The sequence below is a fragment of the Cnephaeus nilssonii genome (assembly GCF_951640355.1).
Source record: "Cnephaeus nilssonii genome assembly, chromosome: 13".
In the NCBI taxonomy this organism is placed as follows: Eukaryota; Metazoa; Chordata; class Mammalia; order Chiroptera; family Vespertilionidae; genus Cnephaeus; species Cnephaeus nilssonii.
The window spans coordinates 39755607-39779877 of NC_137084.1; the positions used below are offsets into that span (position 1 = coordinate 39755607).

The 24271-nt window shown below is 48.0% G+C and overlaps 1 protein-coding gene across 1 annotated transcript; it reads right to left on the minus strand.

The window, feature by feature from the left end:
* Positions 1-3952: 3952 nt before the first annotated feature.
* On the minus strand, positions 3953-12068 carry CCKBR (cholecystokinin B receptor). The gene is made up of 5 exons (XM_079787962.1): positions 11884-12068; positions 6276-6527; positions 5873-6122; positions 5423-5595; positions 3953-5270 (listed from the first exon to the last, which is right to left on the minus strand). Exons 1-5 carry the CDS (start codon positions 12032-12034, stop codon positions 4732-4734), a joined length of 1365 nt encoding a protein of 454 aa, XP_079644088.1. The 5' UTR covers positions 12035-12068; the 3' UTR covers positions 3953-4731.
* Positions 12069-24271: the final 12203 nt, after the last annotated feature.

The window sequence follows — 24271 nt, forward strand, 5'->3', positions numbered from 1 at the left end:
TTGAGCCCTGGGGCCTGCTTTCTTTCCCACCTTTGCTTTCCTTCCAACCCGCCCCCCCCCCCCCCCCCCTACATATCCTCTTCCAGAGATAACCCAAAGGAACAAAGGCTGTCCCCTTCCTGGTTTGTCCCCATATTAACCAGAGTTTCTGAGACTTAGCCAAGAAACTTACTCTTTTGGAGCTGTATAGTGCAAGGTATGGGGAAAGGGGTAGGGAGCTTCCATGCCCTCTCCCCCAAATCTGCATGTATTCATCTACCAGGAAGCTCTCCAAACTCTGTCCTTTTGGGTTTTTAGGGAGGCTTCATTATATAGGCATGCTTGGCATGCTTGGTTAAATCATTTGTCATGGTGATTGAACTCCATCTCCAGCCACCAACCTCCCCCCCCCCCCCCCCCACCACCAAGGAGAGGGACTTAAAGTCCCAACCCTCTAATCACTGGTTGGTTTCTTTACTGACTAGTTGCCATTCTTAGGTGACCTAAAGGCTTTCCAAAGGGCATGTGATTAACAAACAAAAGACACTTTTGTGGCTCTTCACACTTAGAAAATTCCAAGGATTTAGGAGCTCTATGCCAGGGACAGGACAAGAGTGAATATCAATTTGGATGCCTTTTATTTCTTCTTGTCTGATCCTATGGCTAGCACTTCCAGTACTATGTCAAACAGGAGTGGTGAAAGTGGACATCCCTGTCTTGTTCCCGTTCTTAGGGGAAATGGGTTTAGTTTTTGCCCATTAAGTATGATGTTGGCTATAGGTTTGTCATATATGGCCTTTATCATGTTGAGATGTGCTCCCTCTAGTCCCACTTTGCAGAGAGTTTTTATCAAAAATGGGTGTTGGAATTTGTCAAATGCTTTTTCTGCATCTATCAATATGTTCATGTGATTTTTGTCTTTCAATTTGTTTATGTGATGTATCATGTTTATTGATTTGCGAATATTGTACCGGCCATGCGTCCCTGGAATAAATCTTACTTGATCATGGTGTATGATCTTTTTAATATATTGCTGGATATAATTTGCTAATATTTTGTTAAGGATTTTAGCATCTATGTTCATCAGGGATATTGGCCTGTAGTTCTCTTTCTTTGTAGTGTCTTTATCTGGTTTTGGAATTAGGATAATGCTGGCATCATAAAAAGAGTTTGGAAGTGTACCTTCCTCTTGGATTTTCTGAAATAGTTTGAGGAGGATAGATGTTAGTTCTTCTTTGAATGTTTGGTAAAACTCCCCCGTGAAGCCATTAAGACCTGAGCTTTTGTTTGGTGGGAGTTTTATTATGATTATGATTATGATTATGATTATTATTACTGCTTCTATTTCATCAGTTGTTATTGGCCTATTCAGATTTTTTTATTCTTCCTGATTCAGTTTTGGGAGATTGTATTTTTCTAGGAATTTGTCTATTTCACCCATGTTGTCCAGCTTGTTGACATATAGTTGTTCATAGTATTTTCTTACAATCCTTTGTATTTCTGTGGTGTCAGTGGTTAATCCTCCACTTTCTTTCTGATTTTATTTATTTGGGACCTCTCTCTTTGTTTAATCACACAACTTTTAAAAGACAGGACCACTGGAACCTGCCCAGGTCGTCAAGGCTTGAAGGAAGGCAGTACAGCATAATGGAAAGAGAAAAAGCTTTGGAGGCAGATACCTGAGCTTAGTTCTTGCTTCCATCCTAGCTGCAGGACCTAAATTTCTCAGCTTCACATTCCTTTTCTGTCAAATGAAGAGAAATGTTCTTTTGAAGAGTCCTGAGAATAAAATAAATTGTGTATACAAAACACCTGTCGTATAGCACTGAGAAGCATATTTCATCTCCAAGCCTTCCATCACCTCACCGTCTAGATCTAGGCTCAGTCATCTTCCTATGACTTCATGCTTCTCCCACTCCAATATGGGAAATCAGGCAGGGACACAAATAACTTCGATAGAAGAGAGAAGGTAGTCAATACTGTATGAGCACATGAGCTTTGTTAGGAAGGCCAAGCAGGACTTTATGGAGGCAGCGACATTAAATCCGGACCTGACATGTTTTGTCACATTTCAAAAGATGGGAAGGCTCCCGGGATTCCACTTTTGGCAACGAGATAGAGCACAGAGTGAATACGTAAGGATTCAGTAGACTAAAGGGCTGCACAGTGTGCTGGGTTCTAGGCTAGCCCTTTCCACAGCCCTCCCTCTTGGGCTCCCCACTGCCATCTGGTGGTCAACAGGAGCCCAGGCCCCAGCTGAAGGGGCTGACCCTCGTCAAGGCTGCATTTCTTCCAGAAGGGATGGCAAAGATGGGGGTGGGAGGGTAGGAGGGCTGCGAACCCTATGGGAAACCCTACGTCTTTCGCCACCCCCATCCAGGAGAAATTGGCATGAGAGATAAAGGCCCAATATCTTGCCTTCAGCTCCTCAGACCAGCTGGGATTCTATTTTTAACCAGCACTGTGTTTGACAGCTTGGAACGCCTTCTCCCTCCGTTTCTCCTTAGTCCTGCCTCTTGCAGCCCAGAGCTTGTAAAAAGGATGGCTGGGAGCCACCTCAGCACTGTTAAACGGAAAACCCACTTTCCTTTCTCACTGTCCTTCGCTCCACCCAGCCTTTGTTCAGTGCAGTTAGTGGGAAGAGGCATTATTAGCTGTGAAGCTAATGAGGCTTAAATCTCAGGGCTCCTCACCCACACAGGCCTCTTCCAAGGCCCTGGTGAATCCCCTAGCAATTTTGTGCCTGTATTTTTGTATTCTTTTTCTTGAAAAAGGGCTCCCAATTTTATAAGTACCAGGCATCACAGAACTTGGGTCTGCTCCCGGCTGGGTATGGCTTCTTTCCCATCTCCAGCTCAGTGTCTACTTTAAGAGGGTTATTTCTGTCTTGCCCCTATTTATCGTATGACCTTGAGCAATTTTCTTTTCTTCTCTGGGTCTCAGTTCACCCATATGTTACAAGATGAAATGTCAAGGAAGCCCTCTACCAACATACCATGCCATACATCAGTGATGGCGAACCTATGACACGCGTGTCAGCACTGACACGCATAGCCATTTCTGATGACACGCGGCCGCTGAGGCGGCTGCATGCTGAGGATGAAACATTTGCGAAATAATGTTTTTTCCTCAAAGTGACACACTACCCGAGTTATGCTCAGTTTTTTGGCGAAGTTTGACACACCAAGCTCAAAAGGTTGCCCATCACTGCCATACATGATTATCCATGTATGTCCCCTTAATGAGCTCCTCGGTTCTTTCCTATCTGTTTGTCATTGTGTGTGTAGGGGGTGATGTTGCTGTCTCTGTCTCTCTGGAGCTGGATCATTTTAAAAAAAAACATTTTCAATGATTTTTAGAGAGCAAGAAAGGGAGAGAGAGAGAGAGAGAGAGAGAGAGAGAGAGAGAGAGAGAGAGAGAAACATCAATGTGAGAGGGAAACATTGGATTGGCTGTGTCTTGCACATCTCCTACTGGGGATGAAGCCCCAAACCTGGACATGTGCCCCGACAGGAAATCAAACAAGGGACCTCTCGATGCATGGGAGGATGCCCAACCAACTGAGCCACACTGGCCAGGGCTGGATGGCTTAGTGTCAAAAGGGAGGCTGGGCTCTGGGACTTCTATTCAGGGCCAGCCCTTTCCACCCCTCTTTGTTGCTGCTGACCGGTAAGGGTGCTTCTGTGGAGCAGAAGCGTGGCCAGGTACTGCTGCCAGATAAGAGCATGTCGACAAGGCTCCACTCTTTAATTAGCTTCTGTTCACCTGTCATGGTCTGACCCCTGGTGTTTCAAACACGTATTGAATAAACTGAGTCTCATTAGACAGTGCTTCTTCCTTTATCCTTTCATTAAATGTTTAATAAGCATTTATTATTATAGTACCTTAACAGTGATGCCACTTTAGGAGAATGTGCTTAGGACTCATGATGTGTCATGGATATCCTACCTCCCACCCTCACCCCCATTTCCAGCTACTACCTATGACATGGGTGTGTGGGTGGGTCCAGGATGACAACTCAGAGACAACACACAGCCTCCTCCAGCCTCAGACCACGGGCTTTTTGGCAGGGGGTCCAGCTGTGGGTGACCTGACAGGGAAGATCACAAAACCCCATGCCTCCTCACCTGTCCCTGAAGAGTCCAGAAAGGAAGTTTAGGAGGAAGCCAAGGCATTTATTATTTATTGAAGAGGTCGGCTGGGGGAGGCGGGGGGCAGGGACATAGTATTTAATTGGAAAGGAACGAAGGGACTTCTCAGTGCCAAACAGCCTGTTAGTCAGGGAGCTGAGAGAAGAGGTTGGTGTGCCCAGTGCTGCTTGGGGAAGGGCACTGTGAGGTCAAACTGGGGGCAGCCTGGAGCATCTCAGGAGTCAGCCCAGTGCCGCGCTCCCGATCGCTAAATGAATCAGTGCCATTACGCTGTGTGTGTGTGTGAGAGGCCGGCCTTCCCTGTCATAGAGGTCCTGCTGCGGGGGGATAGTCCCCCCGCTAGGGATGCTGCGTCTGAGTCTGTCCAAGGTCAGTGCCATGTTTCTATGCCACAGCAAGTGTGCCTCGTTTTCTGTGTGTGGGTCTGCTTGGTTTACTTTGTGTCAATAAGCCACCCTTCCCTGTGCATTGGGGGTAAGTCCAGGCTGTTGGGTGTCAGTCTTTTGCGAGGGGTGGTCTGTGTCTCTTGTGTGTCTGAATGGGTCAATGCTTGAAAAACCAGCCTGTCTTGCCTTAGCCCCCACTCGGCCCCCCCGCCCCCTCAGCCAGGCCCCAGCGTGCTGACGGTGGTGTAGCTCAGCCTGGACAGGGAAGCAATGGAGGGGGTGGGAGGGTCCTCGTCTGGAAGAGGCCTGGGGCGAGCTCGCGGAGGCCGCGGGCAGCATCGGGCACACGTGTCGAGACAGGCCTGGCGAAAGCGACGGTGCATGAAGCAGTAGACCAGGGGGTTGACACAAGCCGAGACGTAGCTCAGCAAGTGGATGAACGAGATGGGCGCGCCCGACAGTGCTCGGCGCGCTCCAGGGCCATCGAAGGCCTTCCACGTGTTGGCGCTGTACACGGGCAACCAACACAGGAAAAAAAGCACGACGATCACCAGCAACATTCGCACCACGCGCTTCTTGGCCAACAGCTTGGCCTGGGTGGGCCGGTGGCAGGATCCGGGCCCGGGAGCGGGCGCCGTCAGCGCGGACAGCTCCATAGCGGGCCGGGAGCGCGGGAGCTGCACGTAGCAGCCGTCGCCGTCCTCGCCCGCCAGCCGCGTCTCCAGCCGGCAGCGCCCGTTCTGTAGGGCGACACCTGGGCACAGACAGCGGGCGCTCAGAGCAGAAAGCCAGTCCTCTCAACTCCAGACCAACCCCTATCGGACCCCCCATTTCCAGCCTTTCCGTAGACCTCCCCGCCCCCCTTCTCCACTTTCCAAAGCCCGGCAACTTATGGATTTCACTCACCTGGTCCCGCCCCAGCCGGCAACCCTCCCGGGCTTCGGGCTCGGCTCTGGCTCTCGCTGTCACTGTCGCCATCAAAGCGAAGCCCTAAGTAGAGTTCGCGGGAAATCAGCCCGTAGGCCACGGCCATAACCACACCCGGGATGAAGAACAAAAGCAGGAGCAGCAGCACGGACCTGGGAAGCAGAGCACAGACCAGTCACGCTGCGGTCTCTGTCCAGCCCTAACCGCGGGTGAAGCACGAGGCCGAGGACTGATGTTTCTAGGACTTGGGGGTGCTGCTGGGAAGGCCTAGAGAACTGCGGAGAGGCCCCAAATGGGAATCCCAGGGTGGTGGGTGCCAAAAGGGAATTGGAGCAGTCATTCTTGGAGCAGCTTCTGGGGAAGGTTCTGGGGAGTGGTCCTAAGCATCTGATGGATGGAGAAGAGATTCCCAGGGGTGGGCACCCTCACCAGGTTTGGCGAACCCTCGCACTGGGCCAGCGATGCACGCACTGCAGCACTCGGGGCCCCACTGGCTGCACGACGGTGTAAACGGGGTAGGGCACCATGAGCAGCCCCGACAGCAGCCACGTGGCTATGATCACACGAGCAGCGTGGGAGCGTGTCTGCCACACGCGGGCCTGCAGTGGTCGGCAGATGGCGCTGTACCTCTCCAAGGCGATGGCCACCAGGCTTAACGTGGACACACTTACTGACACCCCTAAGCAAGGAAGGAAGAAGGGGTCACCCAGGAAACCTGAACTACACAATCACCAGTGTGACTTCAACTGTCTCCGGGGAAACACCGCAGACATGGGGCAAGGATTGTAGAAGAGGAGAGGGGCAAGGGGGGCAGGGTGGTTGTCTCACCTACCCATGAGGTAGGCAACCGCCTTGCAGACGACTGTGCCGAAGATGAACGTGCCCATGAGATTGGGCAGGAGGGTGAAGGGCATGCAGGCCACAGCCAGCAGGAGGTCGCTGACCGCCAGTGAGAGCAGGAAGGTGTTGGTGACGGTCCTCATGCGGCGGCTCAGTCCCAGGACCACAATGATGAGCACATTTCCTCCAACGCTCATCAGAAAGATCACCGCATAAAGGGTGACCCTAATGGCAAGCTCCAATTCTGGGCAGGAAAAGAGAGAGGTGACAATAAGGGGCCTGTGTCCCCGGCTCCAATCCCACTCATCCCAATCCCCGCTATCCAGCCAGATCCCCTGCTTCCCAAGAGCACCCCAACTCAGTAAATGATGAACTTGAATCCTTTACCCTTCTAACCCCTCAAGACTTAATTAAATTGGCCTAACTCTACTCTTCCTTAAGAAAGCCTATCTTTTCTCAAGCTTTACTCCAAATCTCTTTGCAGCCAAACTTCTTGAAAGGATTGCATTCACCTTTCTGTTCATTTCTCAGTCCATTACAATCCAGTGCCCCATCTGTCCTGCCATCACTGTTTGGACACTTCTTCCCAAGGTCACTAAGCTTTAACTGCTAAATCCAAAGGTCTCTCCTAAGCCTATTCTACTTGACCTCCCTGTAGTATTTGACAGGTCAGGTGAGGTCCTTATTGTCTTTAAAAACAAAACAACAAAACAAACAAACAAAAAAACACCTTCCCCTACTCTACTGTCTGAAACCTTTAGCAAGTGCAGGTTCTCTGAGAACTGCCTTCATCCTCTTCCCACCCCCTCTCTGCAATGCACCCACTTAAGCTACTGGATGACTCAGTTTCTTGAAGGCATCATATGCACTTATGACTCCCTCCCTTGCTTACATTGGTTTCTCAGCCTGGAAAGTTCTTTCACAAACCCCCACCTCCCTCACAAATATGTTTTCTGTATCTGGTGAATTCCTATTTACCTATGCCCTTAAGACTGAGATCTAGTGCCCACTTTTCTGTAAGGCTTTTCTGGACATCTATCTCCTTTGGAGTTAATTTCCCCTTCCTCTGACTATGCATGTTCCTTACACATCTATTAGGACCCTTTTTACTTTCTGCCTTGTATTTTAATGATCTCCAAACATTCATTCTCACTCAATAAACATCTGCATGCCAGGCACTGGACACAGAGATGAACATGAAAGAGGAAGGGACACCCAGATATATATACAGATAATTGCCACACAGTGTGATGAGGAGTGGAGGTTGAGGAACACAAAAAGTGCTGTGGGAACTCACAGCAGGGGCACTAGAGTTCTGGGCTAGACAGAGGGCTGACTCCATACATTTGAATCATTGACTATTGGGAGATGGATTCATCTTTGGGTCTCTATATCACAACTAAGCAGACCCAGACAAAATTGAATTGAATTAAATTAAATTGTCCTGGTCACCCACACCCATGGCCTGAGCTTGAGGGAGACTAGAGCTTAAAGGGAAAGAGGGCAGGGGGCAGGGGAGGGAAGGACTCAGAGCTGCAACTCTCTCTTCTTTGGCTGAGTTTGCTTAGCCTCCAAATTAAGCTGTTTTCTCATCACAAATACCCACTTATTCAGAAACTGTTGTAGATGTCAAGTAAATGCTGATTACAAGAGCTCTCTGAACTAAATCCAGCAGTGACATTACTTGCTCAGAGCATACAATAAGTAGGGGGCAGAATCAGAACAGAAGCCAAGTCTCCAGATCTCTAAAATGCTTTGCCTCCTACTGCTCTCTCACTCCTGTGCCATTCATCATGCAGTCTCCTTCTCCCAATAAAATATCAATCTGTGCTTCTTTCTCTCTGTTCTCTGTCACAGCATTTCTCACTGTATCATGGCGATGTGTAATCCTCTGTCTCCCCCACTAGACTATGAGCTTCTGGAGATCAGGAGCGATGCCCATCTTGTTATCCAGCATATCCCTAGCACTTGGCAAAATGTCCCTCACAAAGAAGTGTCAACACATGCTTGTTAGTGAATCTGGAATGAATCTCTGTCACTTTGCACACAAATGCACCTGCTTTGTCCTTCCTCTTCCAACCTTCACCTCTGTGCCTCTAAAGCTCTAGCATGCCCTCACCTCTCTGTCTCTGTCTCTTTGGAGACAGAAGTAATATTCAAGTGGACAATATTTAAGTGAGTATAAATGTGAGATGTTAAGATGTTAAGTGCGATGTTAATCTGATTGAGTTAATCTGATCTGAGTCTTATGGGTAATATCTGAATGTGTGAGAGCAATATCTGGAGAAGGGTTACTTAAATGAGCATCAGTAATATCTAATTGTCTGTGGACAATAATAAAATGAAAGTGAGTGTGTTTAATGAATGAGTACTAGCTAACTGATGTGGGCAATATTAATGTGAGTGTGGACGCTATCTGTTTTTCTGTTGGTAGTATCTGAGTGAACATGGGTATCACTCAAGTCTGTATGGGTAACATCAGAATAGTGTGGGTAATATCCAAATTTCTACTGGTTATGAGTAACATGCACCTGTGGGGGTAATATCTGAGTGAGTGTGGCTAATAGAGTTTTTGTGGGTAACTTCTGATGGCCTGTGTTACATTCAACTGTGTGGATAACAACATCCAGATGAATGAGGCCAATTCCTGCATCCATGCTCTGAATCGCTTTACATTCTGCTTTCTCAGGCTTCCTTGTTCTATTCACTATCTCTGCTGTCTTCTGCACCTCCATCCCACATGAACTTTCCTATCTTTGCCTGGCTTTTAAATATTGGTCTTCTTCAGGGTCTTGTCCCAGTACCTCTTCATATATATATTTCAGAGAGGAAGGGAGAGGGAGAGAGAGACAGAAACATCAATGATGAGAGGGAACCATTGATTGACTGCCTCCTGCACGCCCCACACTGGGGATCGAGCCCGCAACCTGGGCATGTGCCCTGACCTGGAATTGAACGATGACCTCCAGGTCCATAGGTCGACGCTCAACCTCCAAGCCACGCCAGCTGGGCTCAGTACCTCTTTTTTTTTTTTTATTCTACACAAATTTCATCTATTCACATGGCTTCCATTACTTTCTCTAAGCAAAGACCTTTGAAGTCTGTGTTTCCAGCTTAGACCTCTCCCCCCAGCTTCCAGACCCTTGGGTTCAACGGTTGACTGTACAATCCCACCTGGGTATCTTGCCAGCATTTATGCTTAGCTGGCTCCAAATTGAATTAACTTATAATCTCTTTTAAACCCGATTCTGTTCCTGTGTAATCCTTCTCATTATACAGTACCAATATCCATCCAATTATCTAAGCCAGAAACCTGGATGTCATCCCTTGACCTCTTCCCCCCTCTCCTGTTTCTCACAAATCACTAAATTCTGTTGATTCCACTTCCAGAAATGCCTCTCAAATCCATCCACTTCTCTTCATCCCCCCTGTCAGTACCTTACTCTAGGCCAGCATCATCTTTCACCAGGACCAGTGCAAATAATAGCCTTCTGTATAAGTGTCCACCTTTCCCACCCCCTGCCTTCTATGCATGTATTATCTTGCAAGTCATCCTTCACACTTCAGAATAAATCCTGGCAGAACTACTGAAATTTTCAGCAGTTCCTATTCCCCTTGAGATAAAATTGAGCCGAAACCGGTTTGGCTCAGTGGATAGAGCGTCGGTCTGCAGACTGAAGGGTCCCAGGTTCGATTCCGGTCAAGGGCATGTACATTGGTTGCGGGCACATCCCCGGTGGGGGGTGTGCAGGAGGCAGCTGATTGATGTTTCTCTCTCATCGATGTTTCTAGCTCTCTATCCCTCCCCCTTCCTCTCTGTAAAAAAATCAATAAAATATATTTTTTTAAAAAAAGATAAAATTTACACTCCTTAGCCAGGTCTATAAGGCTCTCCGTAAACTCTTTAGCTTGGTTTTCATTTTGAGTGTTAATTGTTCCTCTTTTATGGTGTATGTTTTGGGCGCCCAGAAACTAGGGCACACTGAACAAAAGTGCCATGGACTTAAACTTGGGGCTTTTACATATACAGTTCCTCTGCTAGGGATGCTTTTTGCCTTTTTTTCTCTGTTCACTTGGCTGGCTCTCTCTCACCTTTTTTTATTTTTATTCAGTTCATACTCCACCTTCTCAGGAGGCCAACTTTGATTCCCAAGTCTAGGCTAGGCTAGAGGGGCTCCTCTTCTGTGTTCCCCAAAGCCTCTCAAGGCCCCTCCCACTTTGTGCTGCAATTCCCTGCTTACTTGTCTGTCTCTTCCACTAAACTGTGAGCTCCATGAAATAGGAACCGTGTCAGTTTTGGTGCCTAGCACAATCTCTCGTTCAATAAATATTTGTTGAATGAAAGAAGCTAAGTGAGAACGTGTAACAACTGAGGAAGCATGTCTTACGTTGTCAGTTTAAAAAAACACACACTTGAATTATAATTTATTCCCACATTCTCTTCTTGGGCTTAGAATAATTTCCTTCTGTTTACCACTGCTTCCTCTACTAAAATCCCACTTCTTCCTTTTTCTGCCTAACAAACTCCAACTTCAAGACCCATCTCCAGGTTCCCTCTATGAAATTCTTGCACCCCATTTCCTTTGGACGCTGATATTTCAGACCCTCTTGTGGGGCTTCCCATGCTTAATGTGATTTTTCCAGTGGTATTGCCTCCCCTCTGAGGGATGAGGGTCCAAGCAAGGTCTAGTTCATCCCTGTGTTCCCAGCTCCTAGCCCAGGGACTACAATAATAGGTGCACAGTAAGCATTTAAGGAAAGAAAAGGCCCAGGAAGGGAAAAAAACATTTTGATCCAGGCCATAAAAAAAAAAAAAATTAGGATGTTGACTCATGGGAAGAGTGAAAGTTATTTTGGGGAATAGGTGAATGGATATCATCTGAAAGGGGGGGGGGATGAGGAGATGGGGTGGCACAAAGGCATGGGGTGATAAAGGGGGTAGTCCAGCTGAAGGGGGTTGGGGGCGGTTTGCAACCTAAGGAGAGGCAAGTTGGAGAGGAGGCATGGAAGGGATTTGAGGATGAGTGAAATGGAGACAGGCAGCTCTAGGGAGCAGCACCCAGCCTAACTTACAGCTCAATTCAAGTTGGAGGATCTCTTTAGGGAAGGTTGGGGGTTGGGGAGGGGGACACAGATTATGACTCTAACTTCCCACTCAGGTCTTCCAGAGTGCTCCTTCCTTCAAACAGCCCCCTTCTTCCCCCAATCTTACCTTCTTTCTTCCCTTCCCCATTGTGGCTCTGTGAGTTGTATGTAAAGGGAAGAGAGAGACCTGGAAGGAATGGCAGCAGGCGTCCTTGCTTCCCCACCCTCCGTGTCTAGCACTCCGTGGGCTGTGTGTTGCGGAGGGTGCTGTGTTTTGGGTTTACCAGAAGCTCGGGGTGGGATGAGGGTGTGAAGGGACTCTGACCAGGTAGTGTGATGCTGGGATGGAATTTTATGAGCTGCAGGGGACAAATGTGTCAGGGGAGCTATGCGCCCTGACAGGATGGTGTGAGCGTTTGAGGCGGCAGGGCGGGGGCAGTGGGGTCCCTCTATTCGTGTGTGGGGTGGGGTGCAGTGAGAAGGAGCTTCTGGAGGGAGCTTGAGGAGGCACCTACCTCGTGTCCCGTTACCTCGGGTGGTAGGCGGCTCGCAGCTGAGGTTGCCGGTGTCACTGCTGTTGAGGAGGGGGGCCCCGGGGCGGCAGAGGGCAGCCCCTGGCCCGGCTCCCGATGCTGGCATGCTCCGGTTCAGCTTCAGCAGCTCCATGGCCCTGGCCCAGCCACCGCCTCCCTCGGCTGGGCCGGGCGGGCTCCCGCGGCGGCTCCACCTGCTCACGCTGAGATTCCGCGGAGGCGCCCGCCCCGCCCCGCCCGCCCCTCCCGCCTCGTCCCGCCTCCAACCTTGGCCCCTGCCCTCAGCTCCTTCGCTGCGCTCCGGGCCTGGGCGCGAGTCCCCAAGGCTCGGGTAGGCAGCGGTCCTGCAGGTGATCTCCGCCCCCTCCCCGCTCAGGACTCGCCCCTGCGGGACTGTCCTTCACTCGCCCCCTCGCCCCCTCTCCCCCTCGCCCCCCTCACCCCCTCCCTAGATCTCTCCGCTCTTCTCAGAGGCTTCCTTTCCTCCCAACCCCTGCACCACGGTCCCAGCTCCCGGGAATTCGTGTGTGTGTGTGTGTGTGTGTGTGTGTGTGTGTGTGTGTGTGTGTGCAGGGTGGGGTGGGGTTGGTTGGGGTGGATAGAGCAATTTTGAGGAGGGAGGTTGCGGGGAGGGAGGTTAAGAGGGGTGAGGAAGGGGGTAGGGTACGGCCCCCGGGGGTCTAGCATCTTTCCCCGGTGGTCGGGGGACGTCGGGGTCCTGGCCGGGTGCGGGGTCACTGGTTGGGCGCAGATGCCTAGCCCACGCGGAGCTGCGGTCACCGACTGTGCCGCAGTGGCCGGGACACGATCGCTGGTTCCCTGCAGCTCCTTGCCGCGGGGCTGGGGTAGCCCCTGCATCTGCCCCCGCACCCCGCATTCCACACTTCCTACCGCGGGCCCAACACACAGGCTTCCACCTAAGGCTCCCGGGGAACCCTCAGCATCGGACAAAGATGGGGCGGGAGAGGCAGCGTCGGACTCGGGGAAGCCTGGCAGGGAAAGGGCTGCCCAGAGGAAGAGTCTAACTTGGGTGCTGAGGGCGGCGGAGATAGTGGTGAGACCTGCCCAAGATAATGGGGGGCCGGGGCAGGGGGGAGGAGGAGGGGGCGGGGTGATGGTGGGTTAAGGCTGTAATCTGGCCCAGCACGAGCGTAAAGAGGGAGAAGGCGGCTGGCTTTCTCCTTGGTCTCCAAGCAGCGCCCACCCTCACCTGACACCCTGACGTCCCTGTTTGCTCTCAGCGCAGGTGGAGCAGCCTGTGTGGCTTGTCAGGTTCCCACGGGAGGGGCCGGAAGGGGGCCGGATCACTGGGGTGCAGCGGAAACAAAGCTGATGGGGGCCAGCGCAAGACTGAGGTTGGTTCAGCTCTTTGGGCAGGGCCTGCCTCCTCTAATATTTCAGCCAAAAGGGCAGATTAGGTTAGGAATGCGGTCTGAGTTTGTGGGGGAACTCACAGAGCCCTGTCCAGTCTTTTGGAGAGGACCTGGTCCCGCCAGCGCTGAGTTAAAGGGGCGTGGGCATTGGAGGACATAAGCCTGTGGTGGGTGGGGATGTTCTCACCTGCTCTCCCCACCTTCCTCCCAGCACTGCCTGCCTTCCCCATCAGAGAGCTCTGGGCCAGAGAGCCTGATTTGCTGTTTGTTCAACTCCAGCACAGGTGGGGCCTCAGATAACCTGCTGAACTTTTCCCACATTGGGTGACCGTAGGGTGTGGGTGCTGGGGAGAGAAATGTAGGGGAGAGAGGAATGGAAACAGGAGAAGCAGACTAACATTCACTTATTCAGCTGCATATGTGCCAGTTATAAGGCTGCAAACTAGCTGTCCCATACAGTCTGTGCCTGAGTAGGTTGCACTCTAACAGGGCAGGGAGGGGGTGGGGAAGAATGACAGGTGAGCTAATGATTACAACCAAGATTACAACATACAATATCCACCAAGATGCACAAATCAGAAATTTAGGGATCATTCTGATGCCTTACTCCTTTATGCTTCATCCCTGTGGTGGAGGCTGTAATGAAAAGAGAACTCTCCAGAAATGAAGGATTTCTTCTCCAGCTGCTGAGAGGGCTGTTGGAAGAGAGCCCTCAACTGTTAGCTTCTTCAGGAATTGCCTTAATTGAAGAAAGCCTACTCGTGGAAGGTCATGTTCCCTTTCGGGGACATCTTATACCAATGACTGATGCGTAGAGAAGCAAAACAGTTCAGCCCCTCACCCCAACAGAGGACAACTCTGAAACACATTTGCAGCTTCTTCGGGGGTTGGCTGAGGCCTTCGTTGGGACCAAATTACTGCTCAGCTTGCCCAAGCCTCCTTTCATCCTCTCTCTTGCACAGGTGTTGACTCCGAGAGCACAAACATCTTCCACAGTAATCTCTGTCTTAGAGTCCACTTTCTGGGAACATGACTGCCTCGCTCCCATATTTAATCATTCATGAAGCCTTGTTGATTTTAGCTACTGAGTGTTTCTTGTATCAGTCTGCTTGTATCTCCATTGACATCACCCCACTGTCCCTTGCTCTCCTCTCCTAGCTCCCTAAGGAATCTACCACATTTTACTGATGCCCCCTTACATCCATCTTCCACCTTATAGCCAGAGGGATATGTTCAGAATACAGATCTGATCATGCCACTCTTCTGATCACTACTTTTGGGGTAGAGAAAATCTTTTAACAGAGTCTATGAAGCCTGCATGCCTTGGCTCCTACTGACCTCTCTAACCACCTTATTCCAAGCCACTGTGCTTCTTGTTCTGCCTACTGTAGACACACTGGCCTTTCTTTAGTCCATTTAAAAAATATATATGGTCCTCCAGGTACATCGTTTTTGTACAAGCTTTCCTTCCTTATCTAATTAACTCGCACTCATCCTTCTGATCTCAGCTCAAGCTCTCAGCATTTCTCAAGGGTGTTTTCCTGGCTTCCCTTCTGTGGTAGGCAGAATTATAAGAATGACCCTCAATGACTCTCACTCTTGTATACTCTCCTTCCCTTGAGTGTGGATGGAACCTGTGAATATGATAAGATACTAGTCCCATGATTATATTATATAGCAAAATGGATTTTTAATGTTATTAGTCAGTTGACCTCAAGATAGAGAGATTATCCAACTAGTCCTAGCCAAATCACATGAATCTTTCACTTACAATATGTAAGCCAGCCTCCTATTTCATAGAGAAAACAGCAACTCCCACTAGCAAGTCTGTCCCATTTTGGACATGTTAAATTTCAGGTGTCTATTTGACATCAAAGTAGGAATTCCAGCAGGAAGCTGAATATACAGGTTACATAGGAAGTAATGCAAACCGTAGAATTAATGGACTGTGTTGAAGAAATGAGGAACCAGAGCAGAAATCTGGGAAGGGCCATTATTTAAAGGCTGGAGAGAGAAAGACCAGCCTGCAAAAGAGACTAAGAGGAGCAGACAGAGGGGTGGGAGGAAAACAAGGGGAGCGAGGCATTATAAAAGGGAGAGGAGAAAGTGCTGAACTGATTCGAATGCTGTTTCTGGACCAAGGCAATGAAGAGAGAAGAACACTCTGAATTTAGTGACTTGACAACCTTGGAAAAAGCACCATTGTGGTGAGGTTGTAAGAGAAGTTAATTACTAATGCAAATTTCCTGAGAAGGCAGGGAGTTATGGAATCCAGGGCACATATGGAGGGTTCTAGATTTCGACAGGAGTAGAGATTCACTTGTAAAAGGAAGTTAGTAGAAGAGAATAATTATAGATGAAAATAAGTCATGGCCAACCAGATAATAACTATATTTTTGGCAGCTAAGTGTGGCTTTATGGCTATGTCCTGAACAGTGGCTGTGTATGGAAGTACTACATTCAGCTCCTAGATCAAGTTTTTAAAGGAGAAGAGTAGTAGACTCTTTCTTCCTAGTTGTTCTTTTCTGCAGGCCGAATGAGGATGTGGCCATAAGCCACTTTTCTTTAGTCATGCAGTGAGGGTAACACAGTAAGGGTGGCAGAGTGAAAAGATGGAAGAAGCCTGGGTCTCCAGTACTCTCAAGACATTTTACCACCCCTGGTTCTTCAGTATGAAAAAGAAACTACAATTTTAAGGCCACACATTTTTTTCTCTCTTGTGTCATAGCAACTTGATCTGTATCTTCATTAAGACAGTAGGTGTGTAGAATTGGTGAGATAGAGCTGCAGTCTGGTAGTTCCTATTTTCTCGATGAAGTTCGATATCTGATTACACTGAGTTGGGTGTGTGTCACTGTGTGTATGAGTGGTATTGAAATTTTAGGAGTCAAGATAGTTTGAAACACTGTATATAATGGGAAAAGGAAAGTGGAGACCAGAAGAATGTAGTAACATATATAGGCATTTAGGAAAGTGTTAAGGACCCACTGAAGCGTTATAAACCAAGAATTTCTATCTGTAGCAGTTTCTCCAACACAGCTCAGACAGTTGGATGTAAGCATGGAGAATGCTGATGGTTCAGTTCATCAAAAGTTGAGATTTCACTGGGTGGATGGGATGGGAAAACAAAGGCACAAAGGTGAAATAATGGGCCATGAGATCTCAGCTGAACATGGAGAAGACAACTATGAGGTAGCTGACAAAGTCTAATGTGAGTAATAAGTAGGCTTCAGAAGGGCTGGAGTTATCAGCATTGAGAAAGGGAAGAGTGGACATCTGAATGTCAAGGAGCAGGGATCTATTGGGAGTAAAGAAACAGCATCAGTGAGTGCATGGGTTGTGAGGGGATCAGAAGCCACCCCTTTCTGCACCATCCTTATAGGATTGCTGATTTTAGTTAACACAGGAATTGGGAGAGTGTTTAAAAAAGTTGAAGATATAAGAGTTTGCTGATATTGGAAAAGAAGTTTCAGAGGACGAATAAACTCTTCTGAAAAGCTTTTTTAAAAAAATACTCACCCAAGGATTTTTAGAGAGGGAGGAAGAAAGAGAGAGAGAGAGAGAGAGAGAGAGAGAGAGAGAGAGAGAGAGAGAGAGAGAGAGAGAAACTTTGATCGGTTGCCTCCTGAAGTGCCCCGACCAGGATCAAACCTGCAACCAAGACCCTTCAGTACATGGGATGATGCTCAAACCAACTAAACCACACTGGCCAGGACTGAAAAGCTTTCCTTAACCACACAAGCCTGGGTTAGGTGCCTCTCCTGTGCACTTCTGTAACACCTGTGCCTCTCATGATGGTAATTCTTACATTTATAAGTCTTATACTTGCCCTTTTGCTGTTTATATTTCAAGGGTCTGCTTCTGGTCTTTTCTCCTACAGATTCTCAAACCACTCTCCATACTGCTCTCATTACTTATTTTCTACCTTTTCTTTATGCTCAAGGAACATTGAATTGTTTATAGTTTCATGGTGCATTCCATATTGCTCATCACACTTGTACCTCGCTTACATTCACCCCTCTAACTAAAGGCAGTTGGGTGGTGGGAGGTGAGGGCCAGGAGATGGTGGGCATAGATGGTTTCAAAAGATGGTTTGTAAAGAGGGGGGAAACCTCCAAGTAATAGGTACAGTGGAGAAAGGGGACAGACCATGAGCAGAGGAGGGAATGAACATGGAGTGCTGAGAGAGTCGGGACTCATTTCTCAAAATCAGGAAATCCCATCTATGCCAAGGATTAAGCCAGCATTCAGAGAGCATGGGATTGCTCCTGGCCAGGAAATGGGGACTCCAGATCAGAGTAAGAAGGGAACTGCAAAGTCAGTATGGGTAGCCAGAGGAAAGAGACCTGGACCCTTGTCCCAGAACAAGTCGGAAACCTGAGGTCAAGGAAGAAAGTTCAAGGTGTCCTGAAGCAGGGCCAGGCTCAGTCCTGAAGGACGCCGCCTTTCTGACTCAAGCCTTGACCTTGAGGTTGTCAGGTTTTGTGTGTGTGTGTATGTGTTTTTTTTTGTCGTTTTGTTGTTCTCTCTCTCTCTCTCTCTCTCTCTCTCTCTCTCTCTCTCTCTCTCTCTCTCATTTTGGAGGGGGATGCCGGCACACCTAGCTTGACTCTTGTAGGTAGAACAATTTACCTTTTCCTTGGGGACGTTCAATCACCTAGCTACTGCCCTACTGCCCAAGTGTGGGCACACAGTCCTTCTTTCAATATTCTATATCACAACTGAGATAAGAGGGGAACATTTAAACAACACCTGTAAGTGTTGAGCAGAAACAACTAAAGAGACGAGAATAGAGTGCTCAATGCACAGCCAGAATAAACCTGCTTATTCTAGGTAGCTTGCAGATCCACAAAATAGCATTTTACTCAAGAAACCCTGTGCTAATACACACAGTGGTGTGAAGGTCACAGAATAGGCTCTGCTTCCAGCTCTCCTGGCACGCGTGCGCATTCTCTCTCTCTCTCTCTCTCTCTCTCTCTCTCTCTCTCCCTCTCCCTCCCTCTCTCTCTCTCTCTCTCTCTCTCTCTCTCTCACACACACACACACACACACACACACACACACACACACACACGGCTGGTTCTCCGAGAGAAACCAAGCCACAGTTTAGTGCTTGGGGTGCCCACGCCCCTACTGGCTCAGCCCTTCGCTCTGTGGCTGATTAAGCTGCCTTCTCTCCACATTGTTCAAGGTCTTCTTTTCTCTGCATTTCTATAATGTGCAGACAGTCCTTCTGTGCTGAGCTCTTGCCCACACACTCGCTGCCCACATAAGAGGCCCTTCTCTTGGGATAATTAAACAAAGAAGGAGCAGGCTGAGAACACAGACCGGCTGGAGCCAGAGCAAGCAGGTTTGTTGGGCAAAGGGAAAAAACCAGGTGATAGGACAGGCTTTCCGGAGTGTGGGGCTTGTGCTGGGGAGAGCAGAGGCAACACCGGAACTGGCTCCAATTGGATGGTTACACTTGGCTTCAGACATAAACTCTCACAGGTAGGCCAAGAGGGGCCTGGATCTACCAGCTCAGGGCCTCACTTGAGGGCTACAAAAGCCACACGAAGGCTCACTCAGGAAGTCACCCCGAGAGGACTTCCTTGAACACATCCCTGCCATTAGCCGGTGGGGCTCCTTGGGACCCTTTGGTGAACAGCAAGGCTGAGGACAAGAGGCCAAGGTGCTGAAACTGGGAAGGCAATGCCAGACACTGGGAGGCCCCATGCCTTCTGGGTGAAAAGCACTAAGATTTTTCGAGTCTTGAATGCTCCTGCTGCCCCCAACAGGACTGCCTCAGGCTCTGATTTGCCACAACTTCCTCTGTAATGTCTCTCAGTACCATTTCTGAATTTTAACTTTCTTTAAAAATCTGAACAAGGGCCCTAGCCAGCTTGGCTCAGTGATTACAGCGTCTGCCTGTGGATTGAAGGGTCCTGGGTTTGATTCCGGTCAAAGGCGAGTACCTTGGTTGCAGGATGTGTCTCACATCCATGGTTCTCTCTCTGTCTCTCCCTCTCCCTTCCACTTTCTCTAAAAATCAATGGGAAAATATCCTCGGGTGAGGATTTAAAGAAAAAAATCTGAATAAGGAGTTTCATAAACAGTAGATCTTGTCCTTAAGGTTCCAGATCCCGATCTTGTCCTCAAGGTTTCATTTCTCCTAGGGCAGTGGTTGGCAAACTCATTAGTCAACAGAGCCAAATATCAACAGTACAACGATTGAAATTTCTTTTGAGAGCCGAAAACTGACTTCTGCGCATGGGCCACGAAGTTTCAATTGCACTGTACATGCGCGCCTGCACGTGGTATTTTGTGGAAGAGCCACACTCAAGGGGCCAAAGAGCTGCATGTGGCTCGCGAGCCGCAGTTTGCCGACCACTGTCCTAGGGTAATTCTCCCAACTTTATAAGGGAATGCATTCCCGAGGCCTGGGAATTATCCAGAAGAGAAGGGGAAGCCTTGCGCCCTCTGCTGGTCATGTGTGGTGTTGCCCGAACAGCCCAGAGGCCCAGGGTCTAGCAGGGCCAGACAACCTGTGCCCCAGGGCCCTCAAAGGCGCAACTGCTGCAAGAGGGATAGGAATAATGGTCATAGCTACTATTCATTATTAAGCAACTGCTATCTACCAAGCACTTATAAGCAATCTACATTCATTATCTTATTTACATTTTAATTCTCCAAGCATCTCTTTCAACAACACTGAAAGATTTTGAAGGAGGCTGAGAATCCCCCAGCTAGTGATATTTCAGAACAAAAAGCTGATTCTCATGGGCTCCAAGCACCTGGTTGACTCTAAGCTCTTTCCCATCTGTTGTGCTTTTAGGCCAGCCTATTATTCGCCCTGTCTTGGGCCATGACTCTGACCCCAGCTTGACTCTTCATCTCTGATCCAAGCCTCAAGCCAAACCCCAAGCTAGAATCTACCCACCCTGCCTCCTGCTCCTGGCTCCTAGTGTTTGCGCCAGGTCTCCCTATGAATCTGATTTCCTCTAACCTTGATACTTTATTTTCATCTCTCTTGGGGGAGGCTAGCAGCCAAACCCTCAGAAAGAAAAGGATGAAGTGGGGAGGGCTGACGAAGCATCTGCGGGGGAGTAGCTAATTAGGAACAGTGAAGAGGAGTGCACAGCCCAATTCTTAGCGAGGCTGAGGTGTCCTGAGGGTCGTGACCCAAGAAGGAAAGTGGGTGAGATTCGGGTCCTGTAGGAGGGAGAAGAGCTAAACCAAAAGCAGCTGGGCTCTCAGTAAGAGGCTCCTTGGACAGCTCTTGACACCTCTGTAGGATTCTAGCACTGACTCCGAGACTCCTGCCCTCCTCCCACAGCTGCCTGCGTGCCATCAGGAGAGCAGGAATTGGCAGCTTTTCTCTAGAGCAGTGGGTGGTCCCTTGTCTTTGGCTCTATCCCTGAGATCACACTTCAGCACATTGGGCAGGCTCGCTGGTGATTCACAAGCTTTACTCCGCTTGACTGGCTCCTTCTCCCTGGTTACCACCAGTTAGTGTCTGTAACAGTCATTTCAAAAAAAAAGGAAGGCAGCTTGCCTGGCCTGGCCTCAAGCTGAGGTGATCCTTTCCTTATCTACCTTAAAGAAACAGTAAGACAGACCTAGGTTTCATTCCATGGCACTAGGTTCCCTGTGATATTGGACTAGGTATTTAATCTCCCAGAGCTGTGGTTTCATTTCAAAATGGGGTAATAATAGCATCTTTCTCATATAGTTGTAAGGATTAAATGAGACAATGCACTTAGCCCAGGACCTGGCATAAGATGGCTTGACAATAAATTGGGTCTAATATTTTTAGTTGCTCTATGGGTTTCAGTTTTCAGATCTAGAAAAAGAAGCATAATAATAAATTTCCTAATATTTTTCTAAGAATCAAATGAAACGTATGTACATATAGCAGTTACGAGTGATTTCATAACTGTGTAAAATTTTGGTCATCTTCTTTTATTTTAAAAAATATATATTTTATTGTTTTTTTACAGAGAGGAAAGGAGAGAGATAGAGAGTTAGAAACATCGATGAGAGAGAAACATCGATCAGCTGCCTCCTGCACACCTCCTACTGGGGATGTGCCTGCAACCAAGGTACATGCCCTTGACCAGAATCAAACCTGGGACCTTTCAGTCCACAGGCCAATGCTCTATCCACTGAGCCAAACTGGTTAGGGCAGTCATTTTCTTGATTCTTTAAATCAACAATTCTCATCTAAGCTTTTAAACACCAACTTATGGAAGATTTAATCTCAGTTGTGTTTTTGGGGCTTTCTTTCCATTCTTTTTCCTCTCCAACTTAGTGCCTTGCAAAAGTTTCTGGGGATTATATATTGGACAGAATATTTGGAGGGTTCTGGACTTTAGAACATGGGGGTTATGCTGATAAGCACCTTATTCAAGCTGGCTCTTCACCTAGGGGGTGCTGCTTTGAGGCCCCAGTGCCAGCTAGGCCACAGTGATCTCTCTCCAGTTTCCAAAGACTCAGTTCTCAGTGTTCCATATTCTGGGACCCCTGTGGAAGTGGGGTCCAGACTGCTTTCCTTCCCAGAAACCCTGTGATAGGTAGAATTTTGGCTCCTATTACCTTTGCCCCCTGGTGTTATTCTTGTGATTAGGGCAAAAGGGACTTTGCAGATATAATTAAGTTAACTCCTGGCTTTAAAATCAGGATATTATCCTGAATTATCTGGGTGGACCTATCACATGAGCCCTAAAAAGCAGAGACCTTTCTCAGCTTTGTAATAGGAGGGGAAGTAAGAGATTTGGAAAATGAGATTTAACAGGCCTTTGTTGTCTTGAAGATGAAGGGGCTATTATTTCAAGGAAACCAAAGACCTCAGTCCTATAACCAAAAGGAATTGAATTCTTCCAACACCTTGAATCATCTTGGAAGAAGATTCCTTGCCAGAGCCTCCAGAAAAGAGTCTGGCCCAGCTGACACCTGGATTTTGGCCTTGGGAAGCCCCGAAGAGAGGACCCAGTTGAACCACACTGTGTGTGGCTCACCGAACTGTGAGATAATAAATGGGTGCTAAATTTGTGCCGATATGTTACAGAGCAAAAGAAAACTAACATAATGCCCAAGAATCCCATTCCCTTTTTTTAGTCTTGGGGAATCTCTTGTCGCTGGGTGTGGAAACTTCTGCTTCTTCAACTCTAAGCTCTCACAGATAATCAGGCACAATTAACCGGGTGAATTTTTGTAAAAATTTAGGACTTCTCCTTTTCACAAACAAAAAATAGAGTTTCTATGTTTGATTCTGTCATTTAAAAGGCTTTTAAGTCTTGGGGACACAAAGATTTAGGTACTTTCTTATAAGGGGAGGAGGGATAAAATGATCCCAAATGAATATGTCAGTGAAGTTTTCTGCCATATATAAGAACTTAGTCTAGTGCTTAATACATATAACTAATATTCTTTGGACTAGGAAACTATTATTATTTTGGTTATTCCAGAAACTTAAACTTTGGGTTCCCTTCCTGCCCGTCCTGACCTAACTCTCCCTGGCTTAATCCCAAACTGTCAAAACACTGCCTCCCACACAGCGGTGGAAATCACTCCACAACCAGAAGACCCCAGCATGGAATTGCTGACATTCAAGGTGTCTGCTAGTGTGGTGGCTCCACCATGAGGAATGAACTCAATATGATGTGAGTGCTGAGATGGTAGGAAAACCTCTCGAGAAACTGACACACATCTTTCTCCATCATTGAGCCTCTACCTTCTTCAGCTCTCATCTCTTTGGTTGCCAAATGTATATTTGGGTACCTGCTATGTGCCAGGTACAGTTTTGGCCCTGAGGATCCAGAGATGAACAAGACAGACCCAGTGACATCCCTGTGGATCTCATATTTTGTGAGGAAGATGTTCACAAAATAACCACATATTTTAAAATAACTTAATGTGCAACCTCCCTCATCATCTCTTCTGATACCTTGATTTCAGTCACAGCCTCAGTTCTTATGGTTATTTGAGAAAGTGTTGTTCCAAGTCCTTCATGTCTGAGTGCATCTTTGTCACCTGCATCCACCATATCCAAAAGATTGGTCAGCTTTGAAGACACCAACAGGTTTGGGGGACTGTCCCCATGACCACACATTAGCTGATGCTCTTCACACATCCTGCCCTCCCAGCACTGAGGGCTCCACTCTACATTCTCTTGTACCACCTGTAATAATCATTCTTGATATTCGGTAATTGATAATTGGGCATCTTAAAATAATGGGCCAAACCAATGACCAAAGTGATTTACATCTTCTCCAGGTTCAGCTAGTACAGGTGCTTGGAAATAATATTATGAACCCTCCAACTACAATTCCCAAAATCTGTGTTTTGCTTTCTGCCTAATAGGAGATAATCCCACCTAAAAACTTCATTGCTATAGTAATAAAGGTGATTTGCTCATGATTTCCCCCTGCTCCTCCTGCCTCCTGGCCAACCCTGGTTATTCCCTGTGTGGTCCACATGGTGCAGTGTGCTCCCTCCTCTTGGGAATTGTAAGTAATAAATTCTTCTTTCAATGGCACTGACCACTCTGTGTCATCACTCAATCATATTATTAAATTAAGTCCCATGTACATGTTAAAATACCAACTGTCACAGCTCAGACACAAAGACTGGCAAGCCCTGGAGGAGCTAAAGTTGTGACTATGGTGAATGTGACTCAGAGATGACATCAGACTTTCCCCAAAGACCCCACAACACCTTCTCTGCCCCAAACCTGCAGACCTTCTAAGTATGCTAAAACCCTCAAAACTCTCATGACAATCCATTCCATCTAGTCTGTATTCTTCACCCTATGTTTTAGAATATCTGGCAGCATCAAGGGCAGCTCCAACAACTGGCATGGTAGGACATAGCCAGGAGAGTAGTCCTGGGAACTATTCTCCCCTTGGAATCAGTCCTGAATGACCCCAGGCACCAGGGTTGGGTCAGAAGAAGGAAAAAGGAGCAGAGGTATCTGCTCTGGCCCACTAAACTAAATTAACACCCGCAAAGCTGACAAG